This window comes from Mauremys reevesii, linkage group 12, assembly GCF_016161935.1.
Source record: "Mauremys reevesii isolate NIE-2019 linkage group 12, ASM1616193v1, whole genome shotgun sequence".
Classification (NCBI taxonomy): domain Eukaryota; kingdom Metazoa; phylum Chordata; order Testudines; family Geoemydidae; genus Mauremys; species Mauremys reevesii.
The window spans coordinates 50183660-50197979 of record NC_052634.1 but is presented as its reverse complement, the minus strand read 5'-3'; the positions used below and the strand labels follow the sequence as shown (position 1 = coordinate 50197979).

The 14320-nt window shown below is 49.6% G+C and overlaps 1 protein-coding gene across 1 annotated transcript; it reads left to right on the top strand.

The window, feature by feature from the left end:
- Positions 1–342: 342 nt before the first annotated feature.
- On the top strand, positions 343–13524 carry LOC120375615 (zinc finger protein 418-like; the record flags this gene model as incomplete). Its single annotated transcript, XM_039496349.1, has 3 exons — positions 343–347; positions 11925–13073; positions 13323–13524. Coding segments are annotated over exons 1-3 (1356 nt in total), but the record flags the coding sequence as incomplete, so codon positions are not given.
- Positions 13525–14320: the final 796 nt, after the last annotated feature.

The following is a 14320-nucleotide window of genomic DNA, read 5'->3' as shown; positions in this document are numbered from 1 at the left end:
ACATGGATTTACTTTCTCTGTGTTTGGGGAGCCTCTTTGAAATTGAGTGTCTGTGACGTTAACCACAGTGCAATCTGGAGTGAACAGCTGTGTCCCCTCAGTTTCCCAAGCTGGGGTGACTTTTACACTGTTTTACTGTGAGAGCAGCCGCTCCTGGGCAGTTAACACACAGTCTCCAGCATGTAACTTGCTCCCAGCTACACAGTATTGAGTGCTGCTAGTCAGCGACTCATGAGTTACAGTGCAGCACAGGAAAACCCCAGAAAAGTCTCTGTTCCCAGACTTCCCTGAGAAATCTGCATCTTTCCCTGTCCAGCACACTACTGAACAAGGCAAGCTCATATGACGTCTGTCATTTTATCTGTGGAAAATGACATGCACCAGCCTTGTTATCCCATGTAGATGAGTGGACTCATCCCTGCAGCACCCCCTGCTGGTGACTTCTGGGAATTAGCTCATTCCAGCTCCGGCGCACCCTCTGCAGGCCAGTGATCCGCCTGTCCTCTGGCCCCCTGTGTCCCTCCCCGGACCTGGTGCCCCTTTTACCTGGGGTGCTGCCCTCTGGCAGTAACCCCTCAGTCTTGGGGTCTCCCCTCCCCAGGGAACTCCCACCCACTAGTCCCACCTCGGCTCAGTATAAGGCCAGTCATCGTCTAGCCCCACCCCCTGGGGCAGGCTGCAGTATCTGCCACTCATCACTGGCAAGGAGGGTTTGGACCTGCTGCCTTTGCCTACCGCTGGGCTGCCCTCTGCAACCCCCCAGTACCTATTGCCTTCTGCTAGGCCGCAGCCTGGGGCTTTCCAGGCTGGAGCTCCCCAGCTCCTCTGCCTTTCCCCAGCCCTGCTCCACTCAGGTACCCTGTGTCCAGCTCCCTGCAGCCAGGCCCATCTCCCTCTAGAAACAGAGAGAGACTCTATCTGCCCCTGGCTTCTCTGCCTTTATAGGGCAGCTGAGTCCCAGCTGCAGCCACTTCCCCCAAGCAGCCCAGCCTAAACGCTGCTTTCTCCAGCCACAGCCCCCTCCCAGGGCTGTTTTTAACCCTTCAGGACAGGAGCGGGGGTCCACCCCGCTACATCCCAAATGCAGTTTCCAACACACTTTAATCCAAACACGCTAGTTGGATAAAACAATAAAACAAGATTGTTAATTACCAAAAAAAAAAAGATTTTAAGTGACTACAGGTAACGAGGCATAAAAGTCAGAATTGTTTACAAAAGAAATGCAGATAAAACACAAACTAACATGCAAGTCAGAGGTGGGCAAACTACGGCCCACAGGCCACATCCGACCCGCGGGCCCAGCCTGCCCGGCCCCTGAGCTCCTGGCCGGGGAGGATCCCCCCTCCCCTCCTCTCCCCTGCTGTCCCCTCGCCCCCGCTGTCCCCCTGCAGCCTCAACATGCCGCGCCCTCAGCGCTCTGGCCCACCGCTCCTGGGCAGTGCTGCAGCGGTGGGGCTGCAAGCTCCTACTGCTCTGAGTGGCATGGTAAGGGGGCTGGTCTGCGCGCTCCTGAGGGACCTCGTGTCTAGCTCCGGCGAGCCGCGTGGCTGTGGTAAGGGGGCCAGGGCCAGGGGGTTGGATAAGAGGCAGAGAGTCCTGGGGGGCAGTCAGGGGACAGGGAGCAGGGGCGGGTGTTCTGGGGATGGGGATTGGGGGAGTTGGTTTGGCGTGGGAGTCCCGGGGTGTGTCAGGGGGCGGGGGCTGGATATGGGTTGGGGCAGTCAGGGGACAGGGAGCAGGAGGGGTTGGGTGGGGTTCTGGGGAGGAGGCTGGGGTTTGGGAGAAGGCGGTTAGGGGACAATGATCGGGGGCTTAGATAGGGGTGGGATCCCAAGAGGGTTCTGGGCGGGGTGTTAGTGGTGGTGGGGTCTCTGGAGGGGAGGTCGGGGACAAGGAGCAGGGGGGTTTGGATGAGTCAGCAGTTCTGAGGGGGGCTGTCATAAGTAGTTAGTTAAGGGTTAAGGTCTACCTGTAAAGGGTTAACACAGACCTGGTGAAACACCTGACCAAAGGACCAATCAGGGAAGAGAATTTGAAAATCCCAGAGAGCGGGAACTTGGGTCTCTGTGTTCTTTGTTCTGAGTTCTTAGCTGTCTGGACCTACACCAGTCCAGATGTTTAATCAAGTCTGCTCATCTTTCTGAACTAATTTCTTCTATTCAAGCTAGTGAGTATTAGAAGAACTGGGTAATTGCATATAAGAATCCTGTGTCTGCAATTCTGTGTGTTTGCATTGATTATTCGTAATTTTGCCTGTATTGTTTGTACTGAGGAAAAGGGAGAAATTTCTCCAGGGATTAATAAGATTAGACCCTATGAATGTCTATCTTGGATTCATAGAGATTGTGTATTTTTTCTCTTCTTTCCTTTATTCTTTTAATAAACTCTTTTAAGTTCAGGACTTGGTTAAGTTCCTTACCTGTGGATTCAGGGGAAGGAAGCTAGGCGCCACTCTGTGGAGACAAGGGTTGTCTCCAAGCAGAGAGAGAGCAGGAGAGGGAGGGGGGAAGTGGGCTGCTTCCCTGTGTGTAGAGATTCAAGGGGTTTGAATCTGGGTTCCCCAGGGGAAGCTTGGGGGACAGGCAGTGTGTCAGACACGTTAACCTGACTGGTGGCAGCGAGAAGGAATCCTACCCTAAGGGTTAGGGTGGGGGGAGAATACCTGCGGGTCCCCATCTTTGAACCCACAAGCTCAAAGTGGGGGTGAGATCCCATGACATGGTGGCAGCGGAGTTTCGAACCCATTGTTAGAAGAAATCTTCAGCCAGGTTGGCTGGAGGGAATTGAGTTTCCAGCAGGCTTTGTTGGAAGCAGTTTTTCTTTTGGGTTGCTTGGACAGGCAGCTTGAGGAAAAAGCAGTTTTCTTTCGGGTGGCATAGAAAAGCACCTTGGAGGAAAAGAAAGTGTGTGCATTCCTTAGGTGGGGGGAAGTGCCCTCACAGGTTTGCTGGGCAGATAAGGATTCTCAAGCCAGAGGGTTTTAGCTCTGGTTGCAAGGAGGTGTGTCCCTCCTTTGTGTGATCAGGATTCCTTGGGTGGGGGGAGTGCTCCTCCGAGCTCATCCCGTCCAACAGGGAAAACAGGTTTGGTGAGGAGAGAAAGCTCCTGAAGCCAGTTTTTTTCCTGTGACTTTTGAAATGCAGAAGCCAGGAAGCCACTGAGATTTTCACTAGTCTTTTCTCGCAGAGAGACAGAGAGTTTTTTAGATTTTCCCTGTTGCTCAGTACAGAACAATAGAGAGTTGCAACACACAATTTGCTATACACAGGATTAATTACCCTTTCTTTACTCAAGTTATCATAAACAGGGAGGGGTGTGGCCAGCACCCCAAGGCACAGATATGACGGAAACAAGTGACCAACTAGAGCTTGCTCGATTGCAAATAAAAATCCTGGAAGCCAAAGAGAGAGAACACAAGATGGCCATGGCAGCCATAGAGGCAGAGCAGAAAGCCAGAGAGGCAGACCACATCAGACAAATGGAATTAAGAGAGAAAGATCTGGAAATCCAGAGGCAGGCTCTGGAAGTAGAACAGGCTAAGCAGCATAATCCACCACCCCATCCACCTACTGATCAAACTTTTCGGAAAAAATTTCCCGCCTACAAGGCAGGGGATGATGTGGAGGCCTTTTTAGAAAACTTTGAGAGGGCCTGTATTGGATACCATCTTCCTAAAGACCAATACATGATGGAGCTGAGGTCACAGCTCAGCGGACAATTATCCCTTGTGGCAGCTGAAATGCCTAGAGACCAGATGGACGACTTTCCACTGTTCCTAACCAAGGCCAGACTCAGAATGGGCATCACCCCTGATCACGCCCGTCAGCGTTTCAGAGCCCAGAAATGGAAACCAGAGATGTCATTTCCAGAGCACGCTGCTTACCTGGAAAAACACTATTTCTCATGGATATCAGGATCCAAGGTTAAGGAGCTAGACGACCTACACCTCCTGATATTGATGGAGCAGTTCCTAGATGGTGTTCCTGAGAACATTAGACGCTACATCCAAGATGGTAAACCAAAAACTCTCACTGAGGCAGGAGAGATTGGAGCCAGATGGATGGCATCGGTAGACAACACGAAAGCTACTGCCAAAGGGAGGAATCACACAAGGTACCCACCGAGACTAAACCTTACCATCGAGGGCCAATCAAGCCCACACCTACAACCCAAGCACAGTCACACCCTACTTCTTCTTCTACCTCACCAGTTTCCAGTAAACCAACACAACCCGTGACCCATCAAGTGGGCGATGTTTTGGATGCAATGAACTGGGGCATATCAAAGCCAAATGCCCAAAGAACCTGAACCGGGTCCAACTCCTTGCACCTGCACACCAAGGAAACCCGGAATTAGATATCTCTCAAATACCCATATGCTTTAGGGAAACTTTGAGAGTGGACGGAAAGGAAGTTATCGCATGGAGAGACACTGCAGCACATGTGTCAGCTATCCACGAACCTTCGTGGACCCCAAATTCATCAACCCGAAAACCAAAGTGACAGTTCGCCTTCATGTCAAAACCTGTAACATTACCTACAGTGCGTTTACCTGTCCAGTACAAGGGCTGGTCAGGGCGTGGACTTTGCTGTCTATGACAATTATTCTGTCCCCATGATACTGGGCAACCACTTGGCCCATCACGTTGAGCCGCCAGAAACAGAGGGAGTGGTTACACGCAGCCAAGCCAGACGAGCTGCTGCACCCATCCCTGTTCCTGAGCCATCCACCAAGACCCGTCTGTGTTACCAGAGACCCAGACAGAGGTGGTTGAACCGGATCCCAGGCCAACACCGACAGCAGCCATAGTTCATCCAGTCCCAGAACCGGAACTGGAAGGGCACCCAGCGCCAGCACCGGCGCCAGCTATTACAACTCCACCGCCAGAGGGCGACAACGGGCCTGAACTGGAAAAACCAGCAGACAACCCTACCCTAGAGGCTCAGCCGGAGCCTGAAATAACACCTCGTGGACCAGCGGAGAGCGGTTCACAGTCAACAGAAACAATCTCATCACCTACATCACTTCCAGAGGAACTGGTGTCTCCCGCCTCAAGGGAACAGTTCCAGACAGAGCAGGAAGCCGATGACAGCCTCAAGAAAGCATGGGCGGCGGCACGCAGCAACCCACCGCCTCTCAGCTCCACTAACCGATCCGGTTCATTGTGGACCAAGGACTTTTATACAAGGAAAGTCTTTATGGTGGACACCAGGAGGGCTGGCATCCTCAAAAACGGTTGCTAGTTCCGACGAAGTACCGGGAAAAGCTCTTAAGCTTAGCCCATGATCATCCCAGTGGCCATGCTGGGGTGAACCAGCAACGACAGGTTGGGAAGGTCCTTCGACTGGGAGGATGGGCAAGGACATTGCCAAGTATGTCCGGTCTTGTGAGGTATGCCAAAGGTAGGAAACCTCAAGACCAGGTCAAGGCCCCTCTCCAGCCACTTCCCATAATTGAGGTCCCATTTCAGCGAGTAGCTGTGGATATTATGGGTCCTTTCCCAAAAGACCCCCAGAGGAAAGCAGTACATACTGACTTTTGTAGACTTTGCTACCAGATGGCCGGAAGCAGTAGCTCTAGGCAACACCAGGGCTCAAACGGTGTGCCAGGCCTTAACTGACATTTTTACCAGGGTGGGTTGGCCCTCTGAAATTCTTACAGATTCGGGAACAAATTTCCTATCAGGGACCATGAAAGACCTGTGGGAAACTCATGGGGTGCATCATTTGGTTGCCACCCGTACCACCACCAAACTAATGGCCTAGTGGAAAGGTTTAATGGAACATTGGGGCCATGATCATAAATTCGTCAATGAACACTCCAATAATTGGGATCTAGTGTTACAACAGTTGCTGTTTGCCTACAGGGCTGTTCCACATCCCAGTTTAGGATTCTCACCATTCGAGCTGGTATATGGCCATGAGGTTAAGGGGCCATTACAGCTGGTAAGGCAGCAATGGGAGGGTTTACACCTCCTCCAGGGACTAACATTCTGGACTTTGTAAGCAACCTTCAAAACACCCTCCGAGACTCTTGGGCCCTTGCTCGAGAGAACTTAAGAGATGCTCAAGCGGAGCAAAAGGTCTGGTATGATCGACATGCCAAGGAGCGGTCCTTCAAGGTAGGAGACCAGGTCATGGTCTTGAAGGCGCAACAGGCCCATAAGATGGAAGCGTCCTGGGAAGGACCATACATGGTCCAGGAGCGCCTGGGAGCTGTTAACTACCTCATAACATTCCCTGATTCCTCTTTAAAGCCTAAAGTGTTTCATGTTAACTCTCTAAAGCCCTTTTATCCCAGAGAATTACAGGTCTGTCACTTTACAGTTCAGGAAGGAGATGACACCGAGTGGCCTGAAGGTGTCTACTACGAAGGTAAAAGAAATGGTGGTGTGGAAGAGGTGACCCTCACCACAACCCTGCAACGTCTGCAGCGTCAACAGATCAAGGAGCTGTGCACTCACTTCGCGCCCTTGTTCTCAGCCAACCCAGGACGGACTGAGCAAACCTGCCACTCCATTGACACAGGTAATGCTCACCCGATTAGGACCCCACCCTACAGGGTGTCACCTCATGCCAAAGTTGCTATTAAACAGGAGATTGACAACATGTTGGAGATGGGTATCATCCGCCCTTCTACCAGTGCATGGGCATCTCCAGTGGTTCTGGTTCCCAAACCAGATGGGGAAATACGCTTTTGTGTGGACTACCGTAAGCTCAATGCTGTAACTCGTCCAGACAACTATCCAATGCCACGCACTGATGAGCTATTGGAAAAGTTGGGACGTGCCCAGTTCATCTCTACCATTGATTTAACCAAGGGATACTGGCAGGTACCACTAGATGAACCCGCCAGGGAAAAATCTGCCTTCATCACCCATGCAGGGGTGTATGAGTTTACTGTACTTCCATTCGGACTGCGGATGCACCTGCCACCTTCCAAAGGCTGGTGGATGGTCTACTAGCAGGATTGGAAGACTGTGCAGTTGCATACCTCGATGATGTGGCCATTTTCTCTGATTCATGGCCTGAACACCTAGAACATTTGAAAATGGTTTTGAGCGCATCAGGCAGGCAGGACTAACTGTTAAGGCCAAAAAGTGTCAAATAGGCCAAAACAGAGTGACTTACCTAGGACACCAGGTGGGTCAAGGAACCATCAACCCCCTACAGGCCAAGGTGGAGGCTATCCAACAGTGGCCTGTCCCAAGGTCAAAGAAACAGGTCCAATCCTTCTTAGGTTTGGCCGGATATTACAGGCGATTTGTACCACACTACAGCCAAATCGCTGCTCCACTAACTGATCTGACCAGGAAAACCCAGCCAAATGCAGTTAAGTGGACTGATGAGTGTCAGGAAGCCTTTATCCAGCTTAAGGCGATGCTCATGTCTGACCCTGTATTAAGGGCCTCGGACTTTGACAAACCCTTCCTAGTTACCACTGATGCATCTGAACGTGGGGTAGGAGCGGTACTAATGCAGGAAGGACCGGATCACAACTTCCATCCTGTCGTGTTTCTCAGCAAGAAGCTGTCTGAGAGGGAAAGCCACTGGTCCGTCAGTGAAAAAGAGTGTTACGCCATTGTGTATGCCTTGGAAAAGCTACGCTCATACCTTTGGGGACGGCAGTTCCAGCTACAAACCGATCATGCTGCACTAAAGTGGCTTCATACTAACAAGGGAAACAACAAAAAACTTATCAGATGGAGTTTAGCTCTCCAAGACTTTGACTTTGACATTCAACACATTTCAGGAGCTTCCAACAAAGTTGCTGATGCACTCTCTCGTGAAAGTTTCCCAGAATCTAGTGGCTAAAAGTGTTCTTTACATGTTATATGCTTAGTAGTATATGTAATAGTGCATGTGTTTATTACTCTGTTGGTTTTGCAGTTTAGGAGGAAATCACCGCCAGTGCTCCCACTGTTGGTGATTTGGGGCGTGTCATAAGTAGTTAGTTAAGGGTTAAGGTCTACCTGTAAAGGGTTAACACAGACCTGGTGAAACACCTGACCAAAGGACCAATCAGGGAAGAGAATTTGAAAATCCCAGAGAGCGGGAACTTGGGTCTCTGTGTTCTTTGTTCTGAGTTCTTAGCTGTCTGGACCTACACCAGTCCAGATGTTTAATCAAGTCTGCTCATCTTTCTGAACTAATTTCTTCTATTCAAGCTAGTGAGTATTAGAAGAACTGGGTAATTGCATATAAGAATCCTGTGTCTGCAATTCTGTGTGTTTGCATTGATTATTCGTAATTTTGCCTGTATTGTTTGTACTGAGGAAAAGGGAGAAATTTCTCCAGGGATTAATAAGATTAGACCCTATGAATGTCTATCTTGGATTCATAGAGATTGTGTATTTTTTCTCTTCTTTCCTTTATTCTTTTAATAAACTCTTTTAAGTTCAGGACTTGGTTAAGTTCCTTACCTGTGGATTCAGGGGAAGGAAGCTAGGCGCCACTCTGTGGAGACAAGGGTTGTCTCCAACCATAGAGAGAGCAGGAGAGGAGGGGAAGTGGGCTGCTTCCCTGTGTGTAGAGATTCAAGGGGTTTGAATCTGGGTTCCCCAGGGGAAGCTTGGGGGACAGGCAGTGCGTCAGACACGTTAACCTGACTGGTGGCAGCGAGAAGGAATCCTACCCTAAGGGTTAGGGTGGGGGGAGAATACCTGCGGGTCCCCATCTTTGAACCCACAAGCTCAAAGTGGGGGTGAGAACCCATGACAGGGGCAGTCAGGGCGGGAAGTGGGTGGGGTCGGATAGGGGGTGGGGCCAGACTGTTTGGGGAGGCACAGCCTTCCCTACCCAGCCCTCCATACAATTTTGCAACCCCGATGTGGCCCTCTGGCCAAAAAGTTTGCCCACCCCGATCTAAGTTAACAAGCTGAAATGGATTGAAAGCAAATGTTCTCTCACCATCTGCTGAGACAGGCTGGTTTTCCTTTCAGCCAGGACTCCCCTAACCCGCCCCTGCTGCCCAAGTTCAGGTCTTCAGAAGTTGTCATGAGCAGAGGGAAAGGGGAGAGAGAGAGTCTCATGCATTTTCCTCACATCTCTTTACAATTCAGTCCTTTCTACTAGAAACAAATCCAGTTCTCAGCTGAGTCATGGTGACAGGCTCTCGTAGATATGAGCTTCAAGTGGTCCCTGTGATGGAATGTAAATGTCTTCTTCACACCTTCCCCCTGCCGCAGAGTGGCTATTTGTCCAGCTGTTTGCCTTGCTGTCTCCGAAACTGATCTTCCCGAGCACTGTAACTTTTCAGTAATATCATACAGTAAAATCTCATAACTTTAGATACAGTGTTACACATTTTAGAGGATAATATTCAGTAGATTATGTGTTTTCAAAATGCCATTCTGTGTACAAAATTGATCATAATTTTCTAGAAGAGTGAACATAGGGGTACAGACTGACACAGTGTCTGTCTGTGTGTGTTCCCAGCAGATATGTGGGTATTTCAATACATCATAAGCACAGTGTTCATCATCTTCAAGGACCGGGGGAGCTGGTCCTGGGAATTCACTGTGGAATTCACTGGGAATTGAATTTTACCAAGTGTGACACTGTATGGAATTGTGAGACATTTTATGTTATTTTTTTTATTATCAATACCAATTTGATACAATTGAAATGACTTGTGCTAGATATGCCATGACAGGTGTCAGTGAAAATGTTATGCTTTTCCAAGTATGATGATTTTGTTTCTATGTTTGTATCACCTTTGTATTGTGAGTTATAGATTTGTAGAGTAGATCTGTATTTCCAGACTTGGGCAGTGTTTCTGGGTGAGACATATTGGCATCAGCTGTACAGTGAGACCATGGAAAGGATCAAGGGCAGGGGTGGGCAAACTTTTTGGCCCGACAGCCACATTGGGGTCCCCAAACACCCTGGCCCCACCCTCTATCCGCCCCCTCCCACTTACCGCCCCGTCTGCCCCCCTCAGAATCCCCGAGCAATCCAACCCCCCCTGCTCCTTGTCCCGTAAGCGCCCCCTCCAGAGACCCCCCCCAACTGCCCTCCCAGGACCCCACCCCCTACCCAACCCCGCTGCTACCTGTCCCCTGACTGCCTGACCTCTATCCACCCCCCTGCCCACTGTCAGACCCTTGGGACTCCCACACCTATCCAGCCCCCGTCCCCCCAGAACCTCCGCCCCATCCAACTGTCCCCTGACTGCCCCCCGGGACTCCCTGCTCCTTATCCAACGCCCCCACCTCCTTACCATGCCGCTCAGAGCAGCGTGTCTGGACCACGCAGAGCCAGACACACTGCCCAGCAGGAGCGCACAGCCCCGCCCTGCAGGAGCGCTGCCCGCACGGTGGTGTGGCTGCGGGGGAGGGGCTAGCCTCCCCAGCCGGGAGCTCAGGGACCGGGCAGGACGGTCCTGTCGGCTGGATGTGGCCCGTGGGCCGTACTTTGCCCATCCCTGATCAAGGGCATAAACCTATTGAGTCAGCAAGACATGCAGGGGTATGTCTGTGTGCTGAGACCTCCGAGGCTTTTCCATGCCATGTGCTGTGAAGCTTGTGTTTGGGACACAGGTAGTACAAGCCACATGGCAAAAGGAATATAAAGGGCAGCTGCATCATCTCCATTTTGTCTTCAATCCCTCTTCCTAACTCTGGAGCAACTTCTCTACAAATTGAAGCCTGGAACAAAGGACTGAAAGACCCATCGAACTTGTGGATGTGTTCCAGACGGACTTTCAAGCCAGCAGCTCAACAATACTGCTAATAACCTGATATATAGATTTTGGAATGCATCTCACTGCTTTCCCATTTAACAACTTTTTTTGTGTCGTGTCCTGTCTTGTCTTTCCATGCTAAAGGATTGGCTGGCAGTGTGGTCTTTTGGGTAAGATCCAAACCTATGGTGATCTTGTAATGTGGCTGACCTTTTGGGGTCAGAAAAACATTTTGTATATGAGCAGAGTTTTTAAATAACCTCTCACTGTACTGGACCTAGGTGCTGATTGGGAGTCGGAGAACTGGAATGCAATAAAGGGGGCCGTGTGATTTCTTTTTTCAGCTTCTCGATAACCCGTGTGTGGGATCAGAAGCACAGTTTGTGACTGGTCGTTGAGTTTAACTTCAGTGTTAACCACCAGTTTTGGGAGCATCTGCTCTCCCTTTTTCATCCTGCTCTGACCCTGGCATTTTCAGTGTGGACTGCCCCAGGCACACCCGTCACACTAAGCACTGAAGTTAAATTAATAGAATGTTTTTTATGACAAAGTTATGAAATCAAGTAACTTCCTTTGTTTTCTTTCATCTGAGCAGGGTTTCCAATTTCCCAACCTGATGTGATCTCCCAGCTGGAACAAGGGGAAGAGCCATGGGTCCCAGACCTCCAGGGTTCAGAGGAAAGAGAGATCCTGAGAGCTCCCTGCACAGGTGAGGAAATATTAAACCAACTCAGAATCTGTAAGTGCCTGAAGGAAACATCTGGGATGCCCTACAATGCCCTTGGAAGGTCTCTCAGTTCAATATTGTCCCTAGCAGGGGTCGTATCCTTAGGGTAAATATAGCTCATGGCTTCCTGTAGACACTAGCAGACACCAGGCAGTAGCTTCCTTCCTTCCCCCTGTGAATTTGGATGGGATGTGAAGCCTGAATTGATCCCCTCCTCTCTCCTGTTTGGGGAAGAACTTGTGGGAGTTCAGTTCCTGATTTTTATTTGACTTCTCTCCAGTACTTGTATTGGCTTGGCCTTCCCCTTTCCATCCCTGTTTGAGGTTTCTGTCTCTATCACAGCAGGTGACGCAATGGTAGGTGAGAAAGAGGAGGAGAATTCTCAGCAGGAAAATGTTGAGCAAGTGGATAAACACAGAGAATTATCGCAAAGATCGAAAAGGAATGTGTCCTGGAGTCATAAGCAGGAAAAATCCCATGACATTCAGCACAGACCAGAAGGAGAGCAGGGAAACCAGCCAGGGGAGAAAGTGGGTAAATGTATTTCCTGTCAGGAAACTCAGAAGGACCTCAAGGAAACCACAACACAACAGGAAATCCTCAGCAGAAAGAGAAAAAATACATGCAGTGAGTTTGGGAAAAACGTATGTGATTGCTCCATCCTTATAAAGCATCACAGAATCCACACAGGGAAGAGGCCCTATGAATGCACTGAGTGTGGAAAATGCTTCACTGACAGCTCATCCCTTTCTCGACATCAGAGAATCCACACAGGGGAGAGGCCCTATGAATGCAGTGAGTGTGGGAAAACCTTCAGTCGCAGTTCACACCTTATTACGCATCAGAGAATTCACACAGGGGAGAGGCCCTATGAATGCAGTGAGTGTGGTAAATGCTTCACTAGCAGCTCAGGCCTTTATCGACATCAGAGAATCCACACAGGGGAGAGGCCCTATGAATGCAGTGAGTGTGGTAAATGCTTCACTATCAGCTCAGGCCTTTATCAACATCAGAGAATCCACACAGGGGAGAGGCCCTATGAATGCACTGAGTGTGGAAAATGCTTCCCTAGCAGCTCAGCCCTTTCTCAACATCAGAGAATCCACACAGGGGAGAGGCCTTATGAATGCAGTGAGTGTGGGAAAAACTTCACTATCAGGTCAAACCTTCTTACCCATCAGAAAATCCACACAGGGGAGAGGCCCTATGAATGCAGTGAGTGTGGGAAAAACTTCACTAGCAGCTCAAACCTTCTTGCCCATCAGAGAATCCACACAGGGGAGAGGCCCTATGAATGCAGTGAGTGTGGAAAATGCTTCACTGGCAGCTCAGCCCTTTATCAACATCACAGAATCCACACAGGGGAGAGGCCCTATGCATGCAGTGAGTGTGGTAAATGCTTCACTAGCAGCTCAGGTCTTTATCAACATCAGAGAATCCACACAGGGGAGAGGCCCTATGCATGCAGTGAGTGTGGAAAATGCTTCACTGACAGCTCAGCCCTTTCTCAACATCAGAGAATCCACACAGGGGAGAGGCCTTATGAATGCAGTGAGTGTGGGAAAAACTTCACTATCAGGTCAAACCTTCTTACCCATCAGAGAATCCACACAGGGGAGAGGCCCTATGAATGCAGTGAGTGTGGGAAAAACTTCACTATCAGGTCAAACCTTATTAGGCATCAGAGAACCCACACAGGGAAGAGGCCCTATGAATGCAGTGAGTGTGGGAAAACCTTCAATCGCAGTTCACACCTTATTAGGCATCAGAGAATCCACACAGGAAGAGGCCCTATGAATGCAGTGAGTGTGGGAAAACCTTCAATCGCAGCTCAAACCTTCTTACCCATCAGAGAATCCACACGGGAGAGGCCCTATGAATGCAGTGAGTGTGGAAAATGCTTCACTGACAGCTCAGCCCTTTCTCAACATCAGAGAATCCACACAGGGGAGAGGCCCTATGAATGCAGTGAATGTGGGGGAAAATTCAGTCGCAGCTCAGACCTTATTACACATCAGAGAATCCACACAGGGAAGAGGCCCTATGAATGCAGTGAGTGTGGAAAATGCTTCACTAACAGCTCAGCCCTTTCTCAACATCAGAGAATCCACACAGGGGAGAGGCCCTATGAATGCAGTGAGTGTGGGAAAACCTTTATTACCAGCTCACACCTTATTAGGCATCAGAGAATCCACACAGGGAAGAGGCCCTATGAATGCAGTGAGTGCGGGAAAACCTTCTGTGGGCACTTAGCCCATGTTAGTCATCAGAGAATCTGCAAGGGAGATCAGCAACATAAACACCTCTAGGGCTATCAATACTTTTTTTTCTCTAATAATTTTCCTGATTCCCACATAGTAACTTTTAAAGCTGTTTGAACTGTTTGCAGCATGGTTATCCCTCAGTTTGACCAGATGAGGGGCCCATTTTTGCCTTTTGCGGTTTGCCCTGTTTTGAGGTGGACCCATTTGTCCTTTCTATCAACTCCATTATCCCATGAGTAATTCGAGTGTGCCCTTCCTATCAGGAACCAGGGAGCATCACATTTATACTATTCTTCCTATTTCAAAGTTATTGTTAGTCACCAGTGATACAGATTGTATCATTGCCTGTTGTTCTCACATTGCTCTGGGTTGTGCTGAAGAGCAGATATAATGAGAATTTTTCAAATTATAGTTAAATGAAGAGGAGCAGGGGCAGGAAAAAAAAGTGTAATTTCAGCCTCTGTGACACTGGAAGGAGATGGGGAGACGCAGAGATTCCCTTCTTCCCCATCACTGCAGAACTGTTAACCTCTGCATGGCTCAGACAAAAGTTATCATCATCACATTCTATCCATCCACTTCTCAAAGTGTCCTGTGAGGAACAGTTCTCAGCTGTCTGTGCTTGGAGATGATGCTTTGACTTCTT